The sequence below is a fragment of the Solanum tuberosum genome, unplaced genomic scaffold, assembly GCF_000226075.1.
Source record: "Solanum tuberosum cultivar DM 1-3 516 R44 unplaced genomic scaffold, SolTub_3.0 scf00271, whole genome shotgun sequence".
Classification (NCBI taxonomy): Eukaryota; Viridiplantae; Streptophyta; class Magnoliopsida; order Solanales; family Solanaceae; genus Solanum; species Solanum tuberosum.
Genome location: NW_006239192.1, coordinates 607,763 through 629,340, shown reverse-complemented (window position 1 = coordinate 629,340; position 21,578 = coordinate 607,763). Strand labels below are relative to the sequence as shown.

Here is a 21,578-nt window from a genome sequence, read left to right as displayed (position 1 = left end):
AAATATATTTTGACTATTTTTTAGAAAAAATGATTTAACATAAGAATAATAATGTACGATATTTGGTTAACTTAAAATAATTAAATAAATGATACATTTTATTTCATTTTATTTTTTTAGAGAAAGGGATCCAAAATGAAACATTTGAATTAAATTACAAGTGATTAGAATATTAATAAAACTAGATTAATTAGAATTTATTTAAACAATTTTAAGGTGAATAAAACGTGATTAAGTGAAAACGTATTAAAGAACATCTCTTTTTCAGAACCAAAAGTTCTAATTTAATTGAAGATATAAAATTTGACCAATATACTTGATTAATAAAATAAATGAACACAACAAGTGAAATGTTTTAAAATAAACCAACACAACGAAAATGACTCGTCTTTTTTGGGGGATCTAATTAAGTTATTTAAAGTTAGAGTTAAATAAGAATAGTCCACACATAATCAAATAATTAGAAGAATAAACGAGATAATGAAATTGGGCCCCTTCTTGGGCCAATTTCGCTATTTTTTTAAGCTTTAATCTCATTCCCGTTTTGCATATACACTGGATGTATATCAGTGTATATGAGCGTATATATTAGCTCTTTTCATGTATCTCTTGCTTCTGAACACATGTATTTTGCTCCAGCCCTGTATTCCTGCGTTTTTGACGTGTATATCGATGTATACATCTTGTATACGACCCCCTTTGTGCTTTCCGGGACCTATAATTTTAGTTTCCCGTACACTTGAACATGATGAGGCTGACTTGTAGAGGGATGAGTTTGGGCCTTCATAGCCCAAATCAAAAATGCGACAAAGAGGATAAGAGTCCAATGGACTCCGCCAGAATTTCACATGAGGCAAAAAATAATTAAAAAAAAAACATTAGAACTCAAATGATAACTTATCAAGAAAAATACAAGAATTGCTCAGAAGGCAACAGAGGCAATGTATCTTGATATTCTATAAGCCAAAATATAACCATCACTTAACAAATAATAAGCCTTCAACATGGATAAATAAAAAATACAAATGTTAGAATCATGTCTTGATAAACAAATTCTTTTATGCTTAAGCTATGGTTTTTAAAGAAATACAAAAAAGAAATCATATCTTAAGATATCAAAAATCATCTACTTCATATCGATTAAATCATAAAGAGAACTATTAATCCTATGACACTTAGGCATATGCTTTAAATAAACCTATATGATAAAGTAATTAGAGAAAATGATCAAAATGGTCCTTCATGTATGAGACTTGTTTTATGTTGATCCTTAATATATTACACATGATCCATATGGTCCTTAATGTATTATAAAAAGAGATCATTTTAGTCCTAACCCTAAAAACTAACTGAAAACGTTAAAAAGATGTTAAACTTTTAACTGTGGGTCCCACAATTGGTGGGCCCCTTCTTCCTCCATCTTTCTTGCTCATTTCTTTTCCTTCATCTTCTTCTTTTGCCATTTCTTCTGCAAATAGGTATTTGCAGAAGAAATGGCAAAAGAAGAAGATGAAGGAGAAGAAATGGCAAAAGAAGAAGATGAAGGAGAAGAAATGGCAAAAGAAGAAGATGAAGGAGAAGAAATGGCAAAAGAAGAAGATGAAGGAGAAGAAATGGCAAAAGAAGAAGATGAAGGAGAAGAAATGGCAAAAGAAGAAGATGAAGGAGAAGAAATGGCAAAAGAAGAAGATGAAGGAGAAGAAATGGCAAAAGAAGAAGATGAAGGAGAAGAAATGGCAAAAGAAGAAGATGAAGGAGAAGAAATGGCAAAAGAAGAAGATGAAGGAGAAGAAATGGCAAAAGAAGAAGATGAAGGAGAAGAAATGGCAAAAGAAGAAGATGAAGGAGAAGAAATGGCAAAAGAAGAAGATGAAGGAGAAGAAATGGCAAAAGAAGAAGATGAAGGAGAAGAAATGGCAAAAGAAGAAGATGAAGGAGAAGAAATGGCAAAAGAAGAAGATGAAGGAGAAGAAATGGCAAAAGAAGAAGATGAAGGAGAAGAAATGGCAAAAGAAGAAGATGAAGGAAAAGAAGCAAAAGAAGAAGATGAAGGAAGAAGGGGCCCACCAATTGTGGGACCCACAGTTAAAAGTTTAACATCTTTTTAACGTTTTCAGTTAGTTTTTAGGGTTAGGACCAAAATGATCTATTTTTATAATACATTAAGGACCATATGGATCATATGTAATATATTAAGGATCAACATAAAACAAGTCTCATACATGAAGGACCATTTTGATCATTTTCTCAAAGTAATTACCTAAACAAATGACCTCAACGTTTAAACCCAAAGCCACTGTTTGGATAGGTTTGTCCATGGTTCTCTTAGGAAGAACAAAAATATGGGCTGCTTATATTAACCAATATTTATGGTGTCTATATCTCAACTTAACAGTAAAAGAAATGAGAATACAACTCATGATCCAATTAATACTAAATCCAACTTAATATGTGGAGATGAAACACAAGTTCTAAAGCCAATTTTGCTAAGAAGCTAAGCATTGAGGAATCTAATCCATGGATAGGAAATAAAATTCAAACACTAAGCTGTCAATAGACTAAAAATAGAGGAACTTCAAGACATACACATATATATTATGCTTGAAAGGATCATATGCGGATGTAGTGCGAGCAGCTCCTATACGCAAATAAATAAAGCAACCATTGTACTTAACGTGTAACTTAACATGGAAGGAGCATGCTTATGGGGAAGAACATTATCTTCTACCAATCCAAAACTACTAATGATTTGCACAACTGGAAAAGGAAGAACAAATTTGCCTCATATTTTGTTATTAGAGGTTTAATCAATATCAAATTTACCTACTTAACTTACAAAAATTAAGGCAGACAATCTAATAAAAGGGGAGCAGGCAGCAACCTAAAGAAACAAGGACGCGAAATAGACTAGAATCTGGAGAAATCTTGAACGAGGAACGACATCACATTGTAATGAAATACATGACTATGGAACTAAGACATCGATCATAGCATCTTGAAACCGATAAAGAGGCAATCCGACAACTACTTCCATTTTAATCATGTTTGACATAGATTGCTAGGAACAGAGAATTAGAATACCGATTTCGACATACGAAACTTAATATGAATACAAGATAATATCCGAACCTATATTTGAAAAAATATACTACTTCCAATGGAAGATTATTATTTTTTTCAAAAAAGGGATAATATTAGCTATAAATAGGAAGATTTAACAATAAACCTAAGAATCATAACAACATCTCTACAGAGCAAATAAAATACTCATGGCATGAACTATATGCGAAATTAAAAATGAGTTGCAATCAGCTAAATAGAAGAGCTGCTACATCTCAAATTGGAAACAACATTACTTCTCTTATTTTTATTTTTTTTATATATATATATATTATTATTATTTTTTAGACAGAAGATAGGCTAGAATATGAACAGGAGGCAGAAATTAGATAAGCTTAGGCAATCTTATCATTTTGTGATTATGAATAAGTTAAAGATGTTAATAATTAAGAGTGTCAAGACTTTGAATTCAAGCTCAATAAGAAACCAGGCAAACGCACATATGAAGCATAACTTAAATGACCATTGAAACGATACACCGAGATTTTTATAATATAAATCGAAACTCTAAAGAATGAGAGAATAAGGAGTGTTACCTTTCTTAGAGCAGCAACTGAGACGACGAGCAAAGGAGAGCAGCGATTCTTCCACCGAAATATGACTCCGAGAGACTCGAATGAACAAAACAAAACGAGCGAAAGCCAAGACTGATTCGAACAACTTCAAAGATTTTTGGTTTAGATGTATTTCTTTCTCTCAACACTTAGCTAAGTCTTAATATTTTTTATTTATTTTTCCTTCATATCAAGAGCAAGAAGAAGGTATTTATAGGAAGGGAATTCGGGTTCGGAATTAGGGGAAAAGGATAAAATCGGAACTCTCAATTCATCCCTCAATTTCAAATTTTCCCCAAGGATGGGAAAGGTTGTTCTTGGTACAAGATTTCAACAAAGATCCTAGGAAATCCGGACGAAAAGATGAGGGTGGATGGCTTGACAGACGGTTGTTGCAGGACGCAACTGCAGGTCTGTTCCTGTTGTTCCATCGATGAAGACGATGGAAGCTTTCCGTCTATTTTGACTTGTGAAGGAGAAGAAGTCGCATACAGGGATCGTCTGGGTGTTGCACGCGCTGCTATATTGTTGTTGCTGGTCTCTTCGAGCGTGAAACGTGAATGTTGTTGTTCACGCCTATTGCTGCTGTGATGTTTCTGGGTTTCTATTGCTGGAAAAGAGGTGGGCTGGGTCAAAGGGGAAATTAAAGGAATGGGTCAGCTGAAAGGAAATTGGTAGGCTTGAAAAATGGGTTGGTTGGAAATTAAAACGGGCTGAGCAAATTGGAAACATGGCCTGCTGGAAGTAGGGCCCATATAATTGATCTTTTCTCTTAATATAAGTAAGCTAGAATTGAATTTGAGCCTTGGCCATAGGGATTGCAATTAAGTTCGATTAGATTTAAGAATTTAGTCAAATTGAGCTTAATTGGTAATTCGACTAAAAAGCTAAATAAGACGAATTAATATAAATTAATTAATGAGCTTCTTAATCTCAACGAATAAAATAATGAACTTAATTATAAACTAATTAATTCAATTACAAAACTAATTAACTCGAAATTATAGCTATAACTTAAAGCAAATTAATAAAATATTTAACTAAAATGTAAAATCTTTTGTGATAATTTTCAAATATTTATAAAATAGTGTGATTGCAAAAATATACATACTTATTATTAAAAAGTGATAAAATTACTTTAAAAATAACTTGGAAGTATTTTGAATTTCATAAAACTCATTAACTCAGAATTATAACCATCCCTAATATTTAAAATATAAAAAATCTTTTTTTTTAGTACGATTTTTGAATAATCATAAAATATACTAATTATATACATATTATGTAAAACATATATATCATCTAAGATTTATGAAAAGTGACAAACTATTTAAAAAATCTTGCAAACTATATTATTATTATTATTTATTTATTTTTATTATTATTATTATTATTTTTTTAGAAATTTTATAAAACTAATAATTTTAAATCGTTTGAAATTGGAGAAACTCGAAATGATTAATTTATATTGTGGAGGGTCAAAATTGGGTGTCGAGTACATACATCACGATACATCACTCCTTAAAAATAGCCTAAAATAGAGCCACTTCCCATTTAATTGTTAACCTAATTTACTACTTCACTTCAAATCAAGAACCGACATTTCATTGATACCTATTGGAGATGGAGTATCGTTGGATTTTTGATGGCTCACCGGGTGTTTGTTGGTGAGGTGAAGAACAACAAGGAACAAAAGTTTTTCTGCTGTTTTGGTGGAGTTTTCATCGGAGATGATGGTTCATGGTGGTGAGGAGATGAGCAGCGCGGTGACGTTGGTCTTTGGTCGGTGAGAAGAGAGTGACAAAGGGGAGAGGATGAGAGATAGTGGTCGAAATATATATCTGATTAGGTGTACATGTATCTAACAAAATATACTATATGATAAAATGTATATGTATATGAGTTAATATTATGTGTATCTATGGGAAAAAAAACTTTGATGCTCGAAAAAAATGGGAAGGAATTTGAATTTTTTGGAGAAGAAATTCCGTGAATAAGCAATTGGATAATTTTCTAATGCTGGAAAAAATAGAAAGAGTTTTGATTTTTTTTTTTTTGAATTATGGTAAGAATTTTAATATCGGAAACTCACGAAAAGACAGATAATTAACCTCTAAATTAATGGAATTTGCATTGTTTGTACTTTTTAGGATAACCCTTGTGCCAAACTAGGCTAAACTAGGCTAAAAATCATAACTTAGATTACCGAATGAATATGGGCTTTAAGAACAAGATCATGAGCCTGGAAAAGCCGACCCAGGCCCAAAATCAGTCGACCCGACATAATTAAATACTCTTTAACAACAAATAGGAGCCATTAAATTCAAAAATAGGAAAGGTGTTGAAAAATCCGTTTTCCCGCCTTAAAGCTCCCCCAATTGGGACTAATTTATCCATCCGCATCTTCAAGGTTCAAACAAAACGCTTCTTTCTTCCTCTAATCATTCTTCAGAAAACAGTAGGGTTTTGATCTCCAAAGCCCTATTTTAGTTTTCATTTCTAGGGTTTTGATTTTCTCTCTGGGAACTCCTAGCTCTCAGTGACCATGCATGTCAAAGAAATTTGCTTGGAGGGGTTCAAGTCATATGCAACAAGAACAGTTGTCTCGGGTTTCGATCCGTTTTTCAATGCAATAACCGGTTTGAATGGGTCCGGGAAATCCAACATTTTGGACTCAATTTGCTTTGTTTTAGGGATTACGAATTTGCAGCAGGTTAGGGCTTCTAATCTGCAGGAGTTGGTGTACAAGCAAGGCCAAGCTGGAATTACTAAAGCTACAGTGTCCGTTGTGTTTGATAATTCGGACCGTAGTCGAAGTCCTTTGGGATATGAAGATTGTGCCGAGATCACTGTTACCCGTCAGGTGACTTCCATTTTTCTTTTAATGTGTTTGAGAAAATATGTATAATTAGCTAAAGGGGTTCATAATTGTGAAAATCTTCATTTTGAAGCTGAACTTGATGTTTAAATTTGCAGTCATTTTAGACTGTACGAATTTGGACGAGGTTACAATTTTGCCGTTAGAATGTCACTGAGTTAGTATATGTGGCTGAATTTGCATACAACTGTTGAAAAGAGTTCCCTAGACATATCAATCAGAAATAAACAGTTTTTCAATTGGTGCAAACCAAGGATTGAGCTTGTATCTTGGTTGCCAAAAGAATGTTGCTACTGCCTTTTTTTTTTTTTGATAACCGAGAAATCCGTTTGTGACCCGCCCTTTGGACCAATCACAGCCTTCTAAACTCGGTGGATAATGGGCCCGCCCCTCTACCCTTCTCCACTTAAATACCGGGCTTCGCTTTGCATGGTGTGGGGCTTGAACCTGTGACCTAAGCCACAAATCCTCCACCTTTTGCCACTTGAGCTAGGCCTTGGGGGCTTGCTACTGCCTTTATTATATGCAATTGTTTAGTGAGTTTTCAAATAATTTAAATGTAGCCATCTCAATTACATGAAGGGGTTGTTTACAGGATATTAGGGCTTCTATTGCACACATTGTTATGTGAACCAGCCTTTATGCCCCCTTTTCTCTTTCTAATCAGGATTAACCATGCTTATAGGTGAAAAATCCTACAATGAGTTTTACTATATTGTTCCCTCCGTCTGTTTTTACTTGTCCAACATTGACTTGACACACCCTTAAGAAACAGTAAATATAATGACAATTTTACCATATTACCCTTTGAACATAATAAATTCAATGCTTTGGGAAATGACTACAGTTATTAGTAAGGGTAAATTAGTAACTAAGTGATAAATTATCTCTTGGTTTTCTAATCTCGACAAGTAAAAATGGACATCTAGTTTTAGTATAGTGGACAAGTAAAACGTGGATGGAGGGAGTATATTATATCTGTCAGTAGATATTACTTCCGTGTTAAATAGAAGATAGCAAGATCCAACTTGGAACTGATTGATTAGATTGGAAGTTAAGGAGAAGTCAAGGATCTTGCTTTTCCCCTTCTCTTTTAATTCCTAATCCATTTGAAATCAATAACTGTTGTCATAAAAAATGCAGTCAAAGACTGAAACTCTTCTTCTACTCATCCTTTATTAATATCTGCTTTTATTTGCAAGGCTACTGTGTTAATCATTCAATGATCATATATTTGCAGATTGTAGTTGGTGGAAGGAACAAATATCTGATCAACGGGCACCTTGCACAGCCAAATCGGGTTCAGAATCTTTTTCACTCTGTGCAGCTAAATGTAAACAATCCACACTTTCTTATTATGCAAGGGCGCATTACAAAAGTCTTGAACATGAAACCTCCTGAAATCTTGTCTATGCTTGAAGAAGCTGCTGGTACAAGAATGTACGAGACAAAGAAAGAAGCTGCCCTCAAAACTCTTGAAAAGAAACAAAGTAAAGTTGATGAGATTGACAAGCTCTTAGATCAGGAAATTCTTCCTGCTTTGGAGAAGTTGAGGAAAGAGAGGATGCAGTATATGCAATGGGCAAATGGAAATGCAGAATTGGACAGACTTAAACGGTTTTGCATTGCCTATGAGTATGTTCAAGCTGAAAAAGTTATGGCTGATGCCGTACAGGGTTTAGAAGGTATGAAGTCTAAGATTACTGAAATTGATAGTAATGTGGGAAAGATGCAGGAAGAGGTACAGGAAATGGAAAAGAGAGCATCAGAATTGCAAGCTGAGAAAGATGCAAACATGGGTGGGGAGATAAAGCTTTTGACTGAAAAGGTTGATGCTCTTTCATGTGATCTGGTGAAGGAGTCATCTGTCTTAAAAAATCAAGAGGACATTCTAAAGACTGAGAAAAAAAATTGTGTAAAGGTCAGAACTTCATACTTCCCAGCCTTGCCTGTTTATAATTTTCCTTTTTCCCTCTCAGAGATTTCACTGTATTTTTCTGTTACTTGTCTGTTCTTAAGCTCCATCGTTATTATGTCCCTTGGATTTAATAATGATGCACTGACATTGCAGATTAAAAAAAATCTCGAAGAATTGAAGCAATCAGCAGAAGAAAAGGTTGCCGCTGTAAGTAAGGCTGAAGAAGGAGCATCAGACCTCAAGAAAAGAGCTGAGGAGCTTTCTATTAGTCTTGAAGCACATGAAAAGGAGTACCAGGTGAGCATATATGATTTTTTGTGGGGATCACTGCACAATGCCTATTAAATCCTATCTCATCTCTATCAGCTGATCCTAATTCTCTTGTAGGGTGTGTTGGCTGGTAAGAGTAGTGGGAATGAGGAGAAATGCCTTGAAGAACAACTAGCCGATGCCAAAGTAGAAGTTGGAAATGCTGAAACAGAACTGAAACAGTTGCAAACAAAAATAAACCATTGTGAGAAAGAGCTAAAAGGGAAGAAAACTCAGCTATTATCAAAGCGTGAAGAAGCTGCTGCAGTGGAAAATGAGCTTAACAATGGGAAGAAACAAGTGGAAAAGCTTCAAAAAGCTTTGGAATCTCTTTCATACAAAGAGGAGCAGATGGATTTATTACAAAGTGTACGTCTCTTTCTGGATGCCCCCAAAATCTAAGCTACTCGTACAAAAGTCATTTTTTAAATTTCTTTATGTTTTTCTTGTTGTTGATTGATGCTGTCTCTTAAATCAGGATCGTGCCATTGAAGTAGAGGCTATACAAAAGTTAAAAGATGAAATACGTGTTCTTTCCTCTCGTCTGTCCAATATTGACTTCACATATAGTGACCCAGTGAAGAATTTTAATAGATCGAAGGTGAAAGGCGTTGTCGCGAAACTCATTAAAGTGAAGGATAGTTCTGCAATGACTGCGCTAGAGGTTTGTGAATTACATGTATTATGATATTTTTCTTTAGTTTTCTAATAGTCTCATCCTGTAAGGGTTTACTATAGCTGATAAGTATGTTGGTTGTGGCATTATATTATTAAATCTTCTGCAGGTAGCTGCTGGAGGGAAGTTATTTAATATTGTGGTAGACACAGAAGATACAGGAAAACAACTTCTACAAAAAGGCGGTCTTAGGAAGAGAGTGACTATTATACCCTTAAACAAAATTCAAACTCATCCTGTTCCACCAAGACATCAAAATGCTGCTGCTAGACTAGTAAGTCACTGCAATTTCATGATATGCAATGACCATCAGTTGGTGCTTTTATTAGAACACACGTGTTTATTTTACAGGTTGGGAAGGGCAACGCTGAAGTGGCAATTTCTCTAGTTGGATATGATGAAGAACTCAAAGTATGGCCCTACTCTACCAGTAATTCTTTGTTTCTGATGTTTGTAAATTTATAACACAAATTTCTGTGTATGATACCAACTTTGTGATATCTCATTATTGATTGGGCTTCTCTGGTTTCTGAGTTGGAAAATTTTGGATCCATCTGTTTTGTGTTGTGTCAATTACAGAGTGCAATGGAGTACGTATTTGGTTCAACATTTGTTTGCAAAACTGTTGATGCGGCACGAGAGGTAAGATGTCAAATGTAATATTTATAATATTGATAACTTTATATTAGTATGGCATTTCTCATTGTCCTTGTTTCAATCTGGTTAAGATACCAGACGGCAGAAAATTATGTTCTTCAACTAAAGAAAGACTACTGAAGCTCTGTGTTTGTTTGAAATTCAGAGAATTAATGATATTATTCATGTTTTGATTTATTGAATTAAGCAGGAAAATATGGAGAAACTTCATCATATTCTTCAGAATACCAGAGGAACTGAATATTTAGGGGTCGTTTGGTAGGGTGTATAAGGATAATGCTAAATAGAGTGTATTAGTAATGCTTGTATTAGTTATGCTTGCATTAATTATGCATTGTTTGGTTTGGTGTATTAAAACTAGCATGCATTGCATAATTTTCTTTAAAAGTAGTATTTATTTACAAAGATACCCTCCACAAATATGGTGGGAAAGATGTAAAAAAGTTTTTGAGGGGCAATTGTGTCTTCAACCTTGCTAATGTATGCATTAAATCCCCTTGCATTACTAATCCCATGGATTTTCATGTAGAAATAATACACTCGTCAATACACAATAGAGTATTAGTTATACATGAGCTGAAAAAGTCTATCAAACAAGGTACTATTATTATGCAAAGCAAATGCATGCATTATTTCTTCTAATACACTATTTAGTGTGTTGAATTTACTTGCCTTGTTAGAAGTTGAGAATTACAGCTTGCAATTAATGTTGTAAAGGGCTGCATATTCATTACCATAGGAATTGGGTTCAAGCTTTTCCCAGCCCCTTCTCATCATCTCATCAATGGACTCCTTGAGGTGCACATTAGTTCTGTAGTTTTGTGCTACACAGGTTGGATATATCTTCTCGTTAAGTTAGCGTTTTAGTGCAGACTCAACGGCCAATGCACACTTCAATGCTCATTGACTGTTTCTTAACTAAGAAAACATAATATAGCTTGCAAGAAGAATGTGTCAAGGATGAGAATAAGGAAGTTGAAGTTTAATATAAGAACGCTAGTTACTACTTTGTATCAGAAACTTGAAATTACATTATTACATCTGATATTAGAAATTTAATACTCCCTTTGTTTCAATTTGTTCGTCAAACTGAGTAAGAGATTTAAGAAAGTAAAGAAGACTTTTTAATCTTGTGGTCTTAAACTAACGATTTGTATAATGTACCAAAATGTCTTTAATCTTGCGGTCTTAAACATGTCATATGGGATGTTGAAGTTAAAGAGTTGCCAAGTTTGGAAAGAGACATTCTTTTTGGAACAAACTAAAAAAGGAAAGTGAGACAAATAAATTAAAACAGAGGGAGTATAATTTTTGAACTCGATTGACATGGTGTTTACTTCATATTCCAATAAAAATGAAGTTTTTGAATCCTTTAGTTTTTATTATTGTTGTTTTTAATTATATCACTCAACAACAACAATATACCCAGTGTGATCCCACAAATGGGGTATGAGGAGGGTAATATGTACTCAGACCTTACCCCTACCTTGATAGAGGCAGAGAGGCTGTTTTCGATAGACCCTCGGCTCAAGAAAAGCATTAAAAAATGTTTGACAAATACAAAAAGTAAAAGCTATGGTGAACTTATATCACCCATCACAGACAAATATAATTACAAACACACCACATATATCTATAAACGTGTGAAATTACATATTTCTTTAATCCTTGCCTTTTTCACTGAAGCTTGCATTTTGGTTGCTTACCGCATATAAAAGTTCAGTAGACACTCAGTTATTTTTTGAGTTTTTTATCCTTTGATAATAATGCTTGACATATTGCATATAATACAAGATTCCTTTAAAGAGCTCTTCTTGCACATTATAACTTAATTAAGTTAGGAAAAAAATGTCAAAAAGTGTTTTCTCTTCTGTAGTTTTCTTATCACATGCTATCAAAGTCTCTAAAATTTTCACATAGTAGCAAAGCCTCCATAATCTTGGTAGAGATTTGATTAGCTTTTGGTTTACTGACGAGTGTCCACTTAAGTATGAAAATATTTACACCATAAATACTATGTATTTAGTAGTAAAATATTACTTACCTTGTAAGTGGTAGGTAATTACTCCTTACCATATGGACATAATTTTAAAACTCCTGTACTAGGAGTATTTCTTGTGCATTATTATTTTACACAATGTTAATGCCTGGGGAATACTTTTATTTTCAGTTAATGGTTCTGTGGTTGTTAATTTTCTTTTCCTATTTTCTTGTTGGCTGATTAGGCTTGTGGGTTTGGTTTTGTTAGTAGGGATAAGGTTTTTGTCAAATCTTTGTTGAAAACACTAAATTTTGATTCTTAACAGGTTTTGCCTTATTTAAACTCTTTGGCTTTTACATAAGAATCCTATTTTCTGGTTCTGCTGTTAGTGCTGTGGAACATTACAGAGAAGTAGACTGTATCACATAATATCATCATAAATTTAGATGAATGAAGGCTGAGATCTCAGTATCTATGTGATTTTTCATCTAAACATAAAAAATCATCCACACGCTATTAACATATCTTGCAACTCCCGAATGTATTTATCTATTCAGATTGTATTTTGTTGAGTTATGTATTTGGTCAAACTATTCCTAGTAGCATAGCAGGGATGGTGAGCTGATAATCTGGAAACAAAATGAAAAAAATAATGATGCACTAGCATATTAAAATTTTGGGCACTATACAATTGTATACAATGAGAGAAAAGACCCAAGTTTGTCCCTCATATTTGGCATTGGAATCAAAGTTGTCCCTATTCTTTCACATGGAGTACTAGTAGTCCTTATTTGCGAAGTTGGTGCATTTTAGTCTCTTCCCTAGCTAGCAGTTAAGTTTTGATGGAAGAGCAACTCACACGCTGATCTCTTTGACATCTTTTTTTGATAACTTTCTCTACAGTAATTCTAGCTCATATGCTACTCACAGTTCAACAAAATTTTATTTTTGCATCACTTCTTCAATCCACTCCAAAATACCAATTCACACATTCTTGGTTTTAAAGACCAAGAACTGTCTGAAATGCCATCAACAGCTCATAACTAAATATTGTTAGTTTTTTAGAACATCATGGTGTGCGTAATCATGATTTGGGAATTCAAATCCTCTGTGAGTACTTCCAGATTTCATTTCTCAAGAACAAAGTGTCAAATCTTAGTTCTGTCAATTATATATTGGCTTATGGTGATAAAGTGCCGGGAAACTTTTAAACAGAAGTGGCAATCTGATGGAATTATGGATTTGTTCTTCACACTACAGAGAAGAAAAGAGCGATCATCACCTAATCTAAAGCTTAAAAAAGTATAATTATTATACTAATTATGTGATTATAACCAAAGAAGAGGAGATTTGTTAGTTTTTTATTCTTTCCCCATCATTTTATTTTATCCATGATTTTCAGTGCAGAAATAACAACATACCCAGTGTGATCTTTTCAATGCAGAAATACAAGAAAAAAAGAAGTGAACTTTGAATTTAATTTCTTGAAGTTGTGTATATGATAGTCTTCATTTTTTTCTTTTTTTTGAAGTCCTTAATTATAGTCTAGTTACATCCTGCTCATGTGTCACCAAATTGCTGGAGTGCTGATAGTCTTCATTTCTTTCTTTTTTTTGAAGTCCTTAATTATATTCTAGTTACATCCTGCTCATGTGTCACCAAATTGCTGGAGTGCTGCAGGATTTTTTTTATTTTATTTTTTTAAAACTTTGGCCTTGATATTATTTATGAAATCTTTTACTTGATAAAAGAACATTATCTGAGTTGCTCAACGGTGAGAAATTGATGGTTGGTTAGGGAGAAGCTAATGAGCACCAGTTCAACAAACAAGTCGGAGTGTTAGCACTTCATGTTAAAGAATAAGGATTAATTTGAGTCTTAGCCCAAATATGGGTTATTTTGGGTAGTTTTCTCTATAAATGACTTTACTAGCTTTATGCAATGAGTTGCACGGAACTTTTTTTTCCCCACTTTCTTGTTTCATACTCCCTGCTATCTGATCTGTATTTTATGAAATGAATTATAGGTTGCTTTTAGTCGGGAGGTTGGAATACCCAGTGTGACACTTGAAGGTGATATTTTTCAGCCTAGTGGACTTTTAACTGGCGGTAGTCGAAGGTAATTGATCATCTGCTGCTTCATATGGGTTTTTATTCTTTTTTGTGGAAATAAATTTTGGAATATCTCTATTGTTTTGAGGGCTGTAGTACTACACATTTAATCATGACACGTGAAATTTTAAAAGCACTAATAACTTTTTCCAGGGGTGGTGGTGATTTATTGAGACAACTTCATGCTTTGGCAGAGGCACAATCAAAACTTTCTATTCATCAAAAACGTCTCTCCGAAATTGATGCCAAGGTATGTCATGCATACTTTTGGACTGGGGAAAGGGATAAATCACAATTTAGGTGAATTTCAAGGATATGTTGTTGGGTAGTAGCCATGTAGGTCATTAGTTTCTATACATAAAATAAACCTTGGGCCTAACACAACTCCAGAAGCTAGTTCATCAAGTGAGGATAACAGTTCATTCATCAACAAATGTGGACCTCTTAACACACTCCCGACACACTTGGCTTGTTTAACGTGGACAACATAATATGAGGGCCCACATTGGGTAAACCAAGAAAGGACAGAGAATGAATTTTGCTTTGGCATCATGTGAGGAAATGGACCTTGGACCTAGTGGAACTCCATGATCTAGTTCATGAGATAAGGATTGCCCAAGACCATATAAGGAGACCCTAAGATGTGCTAGGGTTAATGAATCTCGATGCATGGATATATTGCTAATTCTAAGGTTTAATCATTGTCAAACAAGAGAAAATTCTAAGGAATGTTCAAAGTTCTCTTCGGATAATCTTGCTTCATTGTAAGTCAATGACCATCTTTTTTCATTAGCTATTGCTTCAATCCCCTTAATTAAGAACTAGCTGGACAGTGCACGACAAAGTAAGTTCCAATTATTGTATCATGTTTAGCGATTCTTTTGAGTGATCAGTCTGGCAATGCAGAATTGAATTTTGGATACAGCTTGATCTCCATCATCTGACCCTTAGTCTTTTTTTAAAACTTTATTCGGGATAAGCTGGTCTATTTTTGGCTCACTTGTGGACTTAACTTTTGTTGTTTCTGGTGTTCAGATTAATCAGCTCATTCCCCTTCAAAGAAAATTCAAAGATCTTAAGGCTCAGTTGGAACTTGCATCTTATGATCTGTCTTTGTCCCAGAGCAGGGCCGAACAAAATGAGCATCACAAGGTTGTCCACCTTATTCTATCCAGTATCATTTTTTAATAGATGGACAGTGGTATTTCCTTTTCCCTGGCATTTTGTTACTTCCTGTATGGTCTTCTCTATTTCCTCTTTAAAGATATTCGTAATAATGCTTGTAGCATCTCCTAACATTCTTTATTTTGCCTGTAGCTTGGTGAACTTGTAAAAAAGATAGAGCAGGAGCTTGGAGAAGCAAAATCAGGTGTTGAAGAGAAAAATCTTGTCTACGAAAGCTGTCTGGCGAAAGTGTCATGTCTTGAAAAGTCAATTCATGACCATGCTGGTAATAGGGAGAGCAGACTGAAAGATCTAGAAAATAAGGTTAAGACTATAAAACGTCAGATGCAGTCTTCACTGAAGGACCTAAAGGTAGATTTTTGGCGATTATATCACTTGTGAAAGTGATATGCACTAGGGAGCAAATTGCTAGAATGATTTCTTTCATGAGTGTCCATATTAAAACAATAGCATCACTTCTTGGTTTCCCTTATCTTCTAAGTAGTCTTACTGGCTGTTTGACCATGGATATTTTTACTTTTTCCCTGGAATTGGATTCCGGAAATCATGTTTGGTAATAAAATTTGAAATACACCAAAAAGTTGTTTTCACTCCAAATCACTTATAAAAATTAAAAAAACAACTCCAATTTGTATTCATGGCTAAACACAACTCCAATTTCCAAATGCCATTTCACTTTGAAAACTAAAACTACTTTTTTCTAATTTCACAATTTTTGTGGCCAAATGGGCACGTGGAAATTATAACTGATAAAGAAAAATACTTGAAAGCTAATGATGGGAAAGTTATTGTCCTCAAAGGCAAGTAACCAATCTCTCAATATCAATCTTTGGTTTGTCAGTTTATTGCTACTTCATGACTACAAGAATTTTTATCACTTGTAGAAATAAAAGTTCTCGTAGCACTTGAACATGCTTCTGTTTCTTACAACAACATGCCTCAAACCCAATCTAGTTGGGTTTGGCTATATAACTCCTTGTTACTGGTGTTGCTCCATTCATCAGTTTGTTCAGTGAGAAAATAATAGAAAAGTGAAAAGAAGATAATGTATATCTGAAAATCTTGAAATGTCATACTAAGTTGAAATAGTGCAGTGAGACAATATATATCATTCATGTAACCTAGTGTCCAGTGGTATCTCCTGAATGTGTCTCCCACTAGATGTATCTTTGATTTCAGGTTATTAGTTCTGAAGGCCTTTTGATTTATCTATTGTGATTTGTTTTCTACAGTATCGCAATGGTTTTCATCTAAATAACAGAAGAAAAGGACAATGTCTAAGATTCAAGATTTTACCAATTGGGAATTTAGCCGAGTGGATGAGGCTCTCTTAGGACTGATACTACTTTAATTTCACATTGTTAACACTTCTGCCATACATAGTTTGTCTGCTGCAAATGAAAATTTTCTGAATCTGTTAATCCATAATGATATGATTGTTAATTCTTCAAGGGGCATGACAATGAAAGGGAGAGACTTATAATGGAGATGGAAGCTGTCAAACAGGAACATGCATCCCTTGAGAGTCAGTTAGTTTCTCTGAACAAACAGATTGATGATCTTGCATCTGAAGTGGATTCCCAAACGGCAAAGGTGATCTTTGCAGACGGCATACACATAACAGAAGAGTTACTTTTATTGCTAAACTAAAATGAAGAACATTAATAATTATTTGTTTTCCTTGTTAACTTTCTTTGCGAGTTTTCTTGACTTTCTCTTGCAGGTAGCTTCTTTGAAAGATGATGCTGGCCTTGCGCAGTCAGAACTTAACTCAGCTCGTTTGAAGATCAAGGAATGTGATTCTCAAATCTCAAGCATTCTCAAGGAGCAGCAGCGACTTCAGAATAAAATTAGTGAAACCAATCTTGAGAAGAAGAAAATGGAAAATGAGGTTTACTGATTGTTAATCCTTGTTGCTTGTTCTTCTTCTTCTTCTTGATGTCTTTTATGGGAAACTAACTTCTTCATCCTAACCTCGTCAAAGGTGAAGCGCATGGAGATGGAACAAAAAGATTGTTCCTTGAAAGTTGAGAAATTAATAGAAAAACATGCCTGGATTGCATCTGAGAAGCAACTGTTTGGAAGAAGTGGTACTGATTACGATTTTGGATCTCGTGATCCTCGTGATGCAAGGGAAACTTTTGAAAAGCTTCAAGCTGATCAGTCAGGGTGAGAACCTTCTAGCTTATTTTAAATGTTTATGCAATGTTGCAGAACATTCTGTTTCTTCCCAAACAACAATAGTTAGTATGTGAACTTTGTCTAATCACACTGCTATGTTTACCTCTCCTTATACCTTCCTATTTTATGTGGAAGGCTTGAGAAGAGAGTGAATAAGAAGGTTATGTCGATGTTTGAAAAAGCTGAGGATGAGTACAATGACTTGTTGTCAAAGAAGAATATTATTGAGGTCAGTATAATAGTGTAACTATATATTTTCCCTCTATTATGTTTTTTACTTATTTTGTGTTGTTGCAGAATGACAAATCAAAAATTAAAAAGGTGATTGAAGAGCTTGATGAGAAGAAGAAGGAAACGCTTAAAGTTACTTGGGAAAAAGTTAACAGGTAGCATATTTGTGCAGTCTGTGATGATAACCTGTCATAAGATCCGATAATTTGACATATATTTGTATTGAATTGTAGAAGAATAGACATTATTCTTCAGATTCTACAAAATCTCACTGTGATATTTCATACTTCTTCAGAGATTTTGGATCCATATTTTCTACTTTGTTACCTGGCACAATGGCAAAGTTGGATCCACCTGAAGGAGGCAGCTTCTTAGATGGCTTGGAGGTTCGTGTTGCATTTGGATCAGTTTGGAAACAATCACTATCTGAGCTTAGTGGTGGGCAGAGATCTCTACTTGCACTCTCTCTCATTCTGGCTTTGCTTCTTTTCAAGCCAGCCCCACTTTATATCCTGGACGAGGTATTGAAAATTTCTTAAAGTAATATGCTCTGAAATTTATTATATCGAGAAAGAGTATTTGATCATTAAACAATTGATTATTCATAAGAGGCTAAGTAATGTCAGTGATAAGCTCCAGATTCCTAAAGTGTGTACTGCAAGTTACTATTTTGGCAGAGTGCATCATGTAGTTTTATGGCAGTGGTCAGTCGCTATTACCATACAATTAATGAAGGAATTTATGTGGAAGAAATATCTTTTGATGCTGTGATAGAAGCATCTTTCGAAAAAAACAACTGAAACAGCCAATCTGATGTTCATTCATTTTCCTCTTGTATACTTTTAATTGAAGTAGCCATAGAGCAGAAGAAGCTAAGATAGACAAGGTTGACTCATAAGACATGTCTCTCACCCATGTGGTCTATAGGCTGAGATAATATTTGATGTTCATCAAACTAGAGATTCATAGTTCCTCTGGAACATCCAAAGTACTTTATACTGGTCTATGAACAATATTATTCTGTTGAACTTCAAAAGATTCCAATTATTTAAATTCATCCTCTCAGATATGGTTGGTGAGGATTCATATGACAGACCTTAACTTGTTTGGGATTGAGACATAGTTGTTGCTACAGGAAAAAAACATATTTAATTTGACATTTGTTTCTGTCAAACATTTCATGAATAGCCTAAAAATTGTCTTCCACCACTACTGTTATTACACAAAAGTTAAATTAGCATCTCCTCCTTTGTGCCTGTCAATTGGTGTGGCATAAGGGGATGGAGGTAGTATTTAAGGCTATAGGCTGCGGTAAAATGAAGTTTCCTTCAAAGTCCATCTGTGTGTCTTATTCACTTGAAATTTTAAGAACTGTTGTATATTTATGTACTGAATTTTAAATATGCATAATCAAATATTGATCTATTGATAGTTAGCCTTACTGAATAATTTGTCATCTCAAAATTGTCTTCTTGTGAATTGTAAAAAAGCACCTTAACGTATTGAATAATTTGTTTATATTCTCTGTTATTGCTCTGGTATGTGTTTGAACATTTCCAATGCAACCCGACATTGCTGAAGGTAATTGGTGCATATGAAATTCTTACTGAACCTTGTGACCAATTCTTACTTACCTTCCCACACAGTTTGCTAGTAATTTGCATCTTTATTGTTTGTCAGGTTGATGCAGCTCTTGACTTAAGTCATACACAGAACATTGGAAGAATGATCAAGAGTCATTTTCCACATTCTCAGGTTCGCTAGTTTATCATGATTGAATTTTAACAATGCTATGTTATCTCTTGAACAATACTTTTGGTCTGGAGAGGAACAAATAACATCAGTGACATACTTTTCTAGAAAACTTAATTGTTGTTGTTAATGCTCATAACATGATTATCTAGTGGCTAACAATTGAAGAGTACTCCAGCATAAATAGTTGTCAGATGGACAATGTTAACTGTTCTGTAGCTTTAGCTAGTCTGCCTTTTTTGATATCTGTTATTTTGGATTCTGCAGTTTATTGTTGTATCCTTGAAAGAGGGTATGTTTAACAATGCCAATGTTCTCTTCCGGACAAAATTTGTGGATGGTGTCTCAACAGTGCAGAGAACAGTTGCAGCTAAAAACAAATGATTTCATGATATGGTGAGACTGTAATTTTGTTTGCAGTAACTTCAGAGTTGCATGTTATGTTTCTGTTCAAAGTTCTCCTTTTGATGTCTAAATTCTCCAATTTGCTATTGTCCTAAATGTTTCTGCACTTTTTGTTTTTTGGCAGATACTTGGGGGCATGTGTATATTCTTATTTCCCTCCAATATGTAGAAATTCTCATCCCTAATACATTCTAATTATCTTGTTTGTATGATGTACTCTCCCCAGTAGGCTCTCTAAGCTGTGCTTTAACCTTGTCCTAACACCGTGCCATTTCTGCTTAAGTAGCATCTGTAACTAATTTTGGCTCATTTCTGTATCATTTATTTTTGCCGGTGGCATTTTGTTTATTTAAGTACTTTTTAGCTTTATCATAAGATGTGCAGTAAGTCCTTTAATTCACATTTTGACTAGAGCGTACTTGCTAGTGTAGTCAAATTACAGACACTTTCTGTACACCTTGGAGTTTATCTGCATCATAATTAGCTTGTAGAAATTTAAAGCCAGTTGTAGCTTACCGGTATATCTACGTTGCTTTAAGATGAAATGCTATTATTTAGAATATGGTTTCAAATCCAATTACTATTATGAGGCATAATATATTCAATTAATTGGAGAAGGCATAATTTGCAGCGTCTTGTCATTAACAGTGAGTGGCCGATGCAGCTACTCACGGTTATTACTATTACTGTTGAGTAATATATTCGTCAAATTGTTCAATTCGCACATAGAGATTAAACTAGAAGGTTGTTAAAGATGATTTGGTCATATATTACATCTACTTCTAGAGAATATACATGTATGCCATAGGTTCAATATTTTTCACATGCAAAGAGAATATACTGGAAAAGATTAAAAATACCCCTATTGTTTGATCAGTGGTTTAGAGTTACCCTCCTTTCATATTTTGGTCCTAAATTGCACACCATGTTAGAATTGACAGCCTCACTAGTCACTAGTCTCATTTGAATATCACACAAAGTTAATGTTACTGTATCCGTCTCGTATTATTCGTTCATATTTTTAAAATTAAGATATAATTAAATTTTTATATTTTCTTTTAAATTAATTCTTTATATAAGTATAAATATTATTAACAAATCTTTCATTCTTAATCTTGATATTAATAAATAAAACACATAAATATATTGCATTGAAAAAATTTAAGAGTCAATTAGTAAAAATACTTTTATAATTTTTTTAAAACATGCAAAAGAAAAATATAGACGAATAATATAAAACATATGGAGTAGTAAATTTGTTATAACGTGTGAAAATCCAAAATCACATGATTATGATTCTCCACTCCCAACTTCCAAGTTCCAACATGCTTTGGTACTCCATTCAACCATAAGTAGTAGTATTTTAATTTATTACTCTCATCTTTCTTAAAAATGAAATTCTTTTTAACATGTTTGTTCCACGAAAAGTTACGTTCCACTTTATTTTATACAAAATTCACTGACCAAAAAATAAAAAAGTTACGTGGCAGCGCATGGCTCTAACATTCGTCAGACGTCAAGTGAGATTAATTAAGGGGTTAGGAATTAGGTTGATGAATAGTGGGTAAATTCAGAAATTGAAATTTATGATTTTTTATGTTTTTGAATTAAAATTAGTAG

At 33.9% G+C, this 21,578-nt stretch overlaps 1 protein-coding gene across 1 annotated transcript; it reads left to right on the top strand.

Annotated features, from left to right (window-relative positions):
• Positions 1-6,008: 6,008 nt before the first annotated feature.
• On the top strand, positions 6,009-20,366 carry LOC102595146 (structural maintenance of chromosomes protein 2-1). The gene is made up of 21 exons (XM_006358186.2): positions 6,009-6,537; positions 7,793-8,473; positions 8,624-8,767; positions 8,858-9,148; positions 9,258-9,443; positions 9,565-9,729; positions 9,807-9,866; positions 10,035-10,097; positions 14,120-14,211; positions 14,358-14,454; positions 15,240-15,356; positions 15,522-15,740; positions 16,842-16,982; positions 17,113-17,280; positions 17,374-17,558; positions 17,706-17,799; positions 17,868-17,956; positions 18,097-18,322; positions 19,482-19,556; positions 19,821-19,949; positions 20,083-20,366. Exons 1-20 carry the CDS (start codon positions 6,220-6,222, stop codon positions 19,935-19,937), a joined length of 3,528 nt encoding a protein of 1,175 aa, XP_006358248.1. The 5' UTR covers positions 6,009-6,219; the 3' UTR covers positions 19,938-19,949; positions 20,083-20,366.
• The last annotated feature ends 1,212 nt before the right edge of the window (positions 20,367-21,578 follow it).

What these genes read in the sequence shown, in the direction of transcription:
- LOC102595146 (XM_006358186.2), top strand. Translation starts at nt 6,220, where the DNA reads ATGCATGTCAAAGAAATTTGCTTGGAGGGGTTCAAGTCATATGCAACA. An exon ending in AGAAAAAAAATTGTGTAAAG is followed by an intron (nt 8,474 to 8,623) that starts GTCAGAACTTCA and finishes CTGACATTGCAG; the next exon opens with ATTAAAAAAAATCTCGAAGA. An exon ending in ACTTGGGAAAAAGTTAACAG is followed by an intron (nt 17,957 to 18,096) that starts GTAGCATATTTG and finishes ATACTTCTTCAG; the next exon opens with AGATTTTGGATCCATATTTT.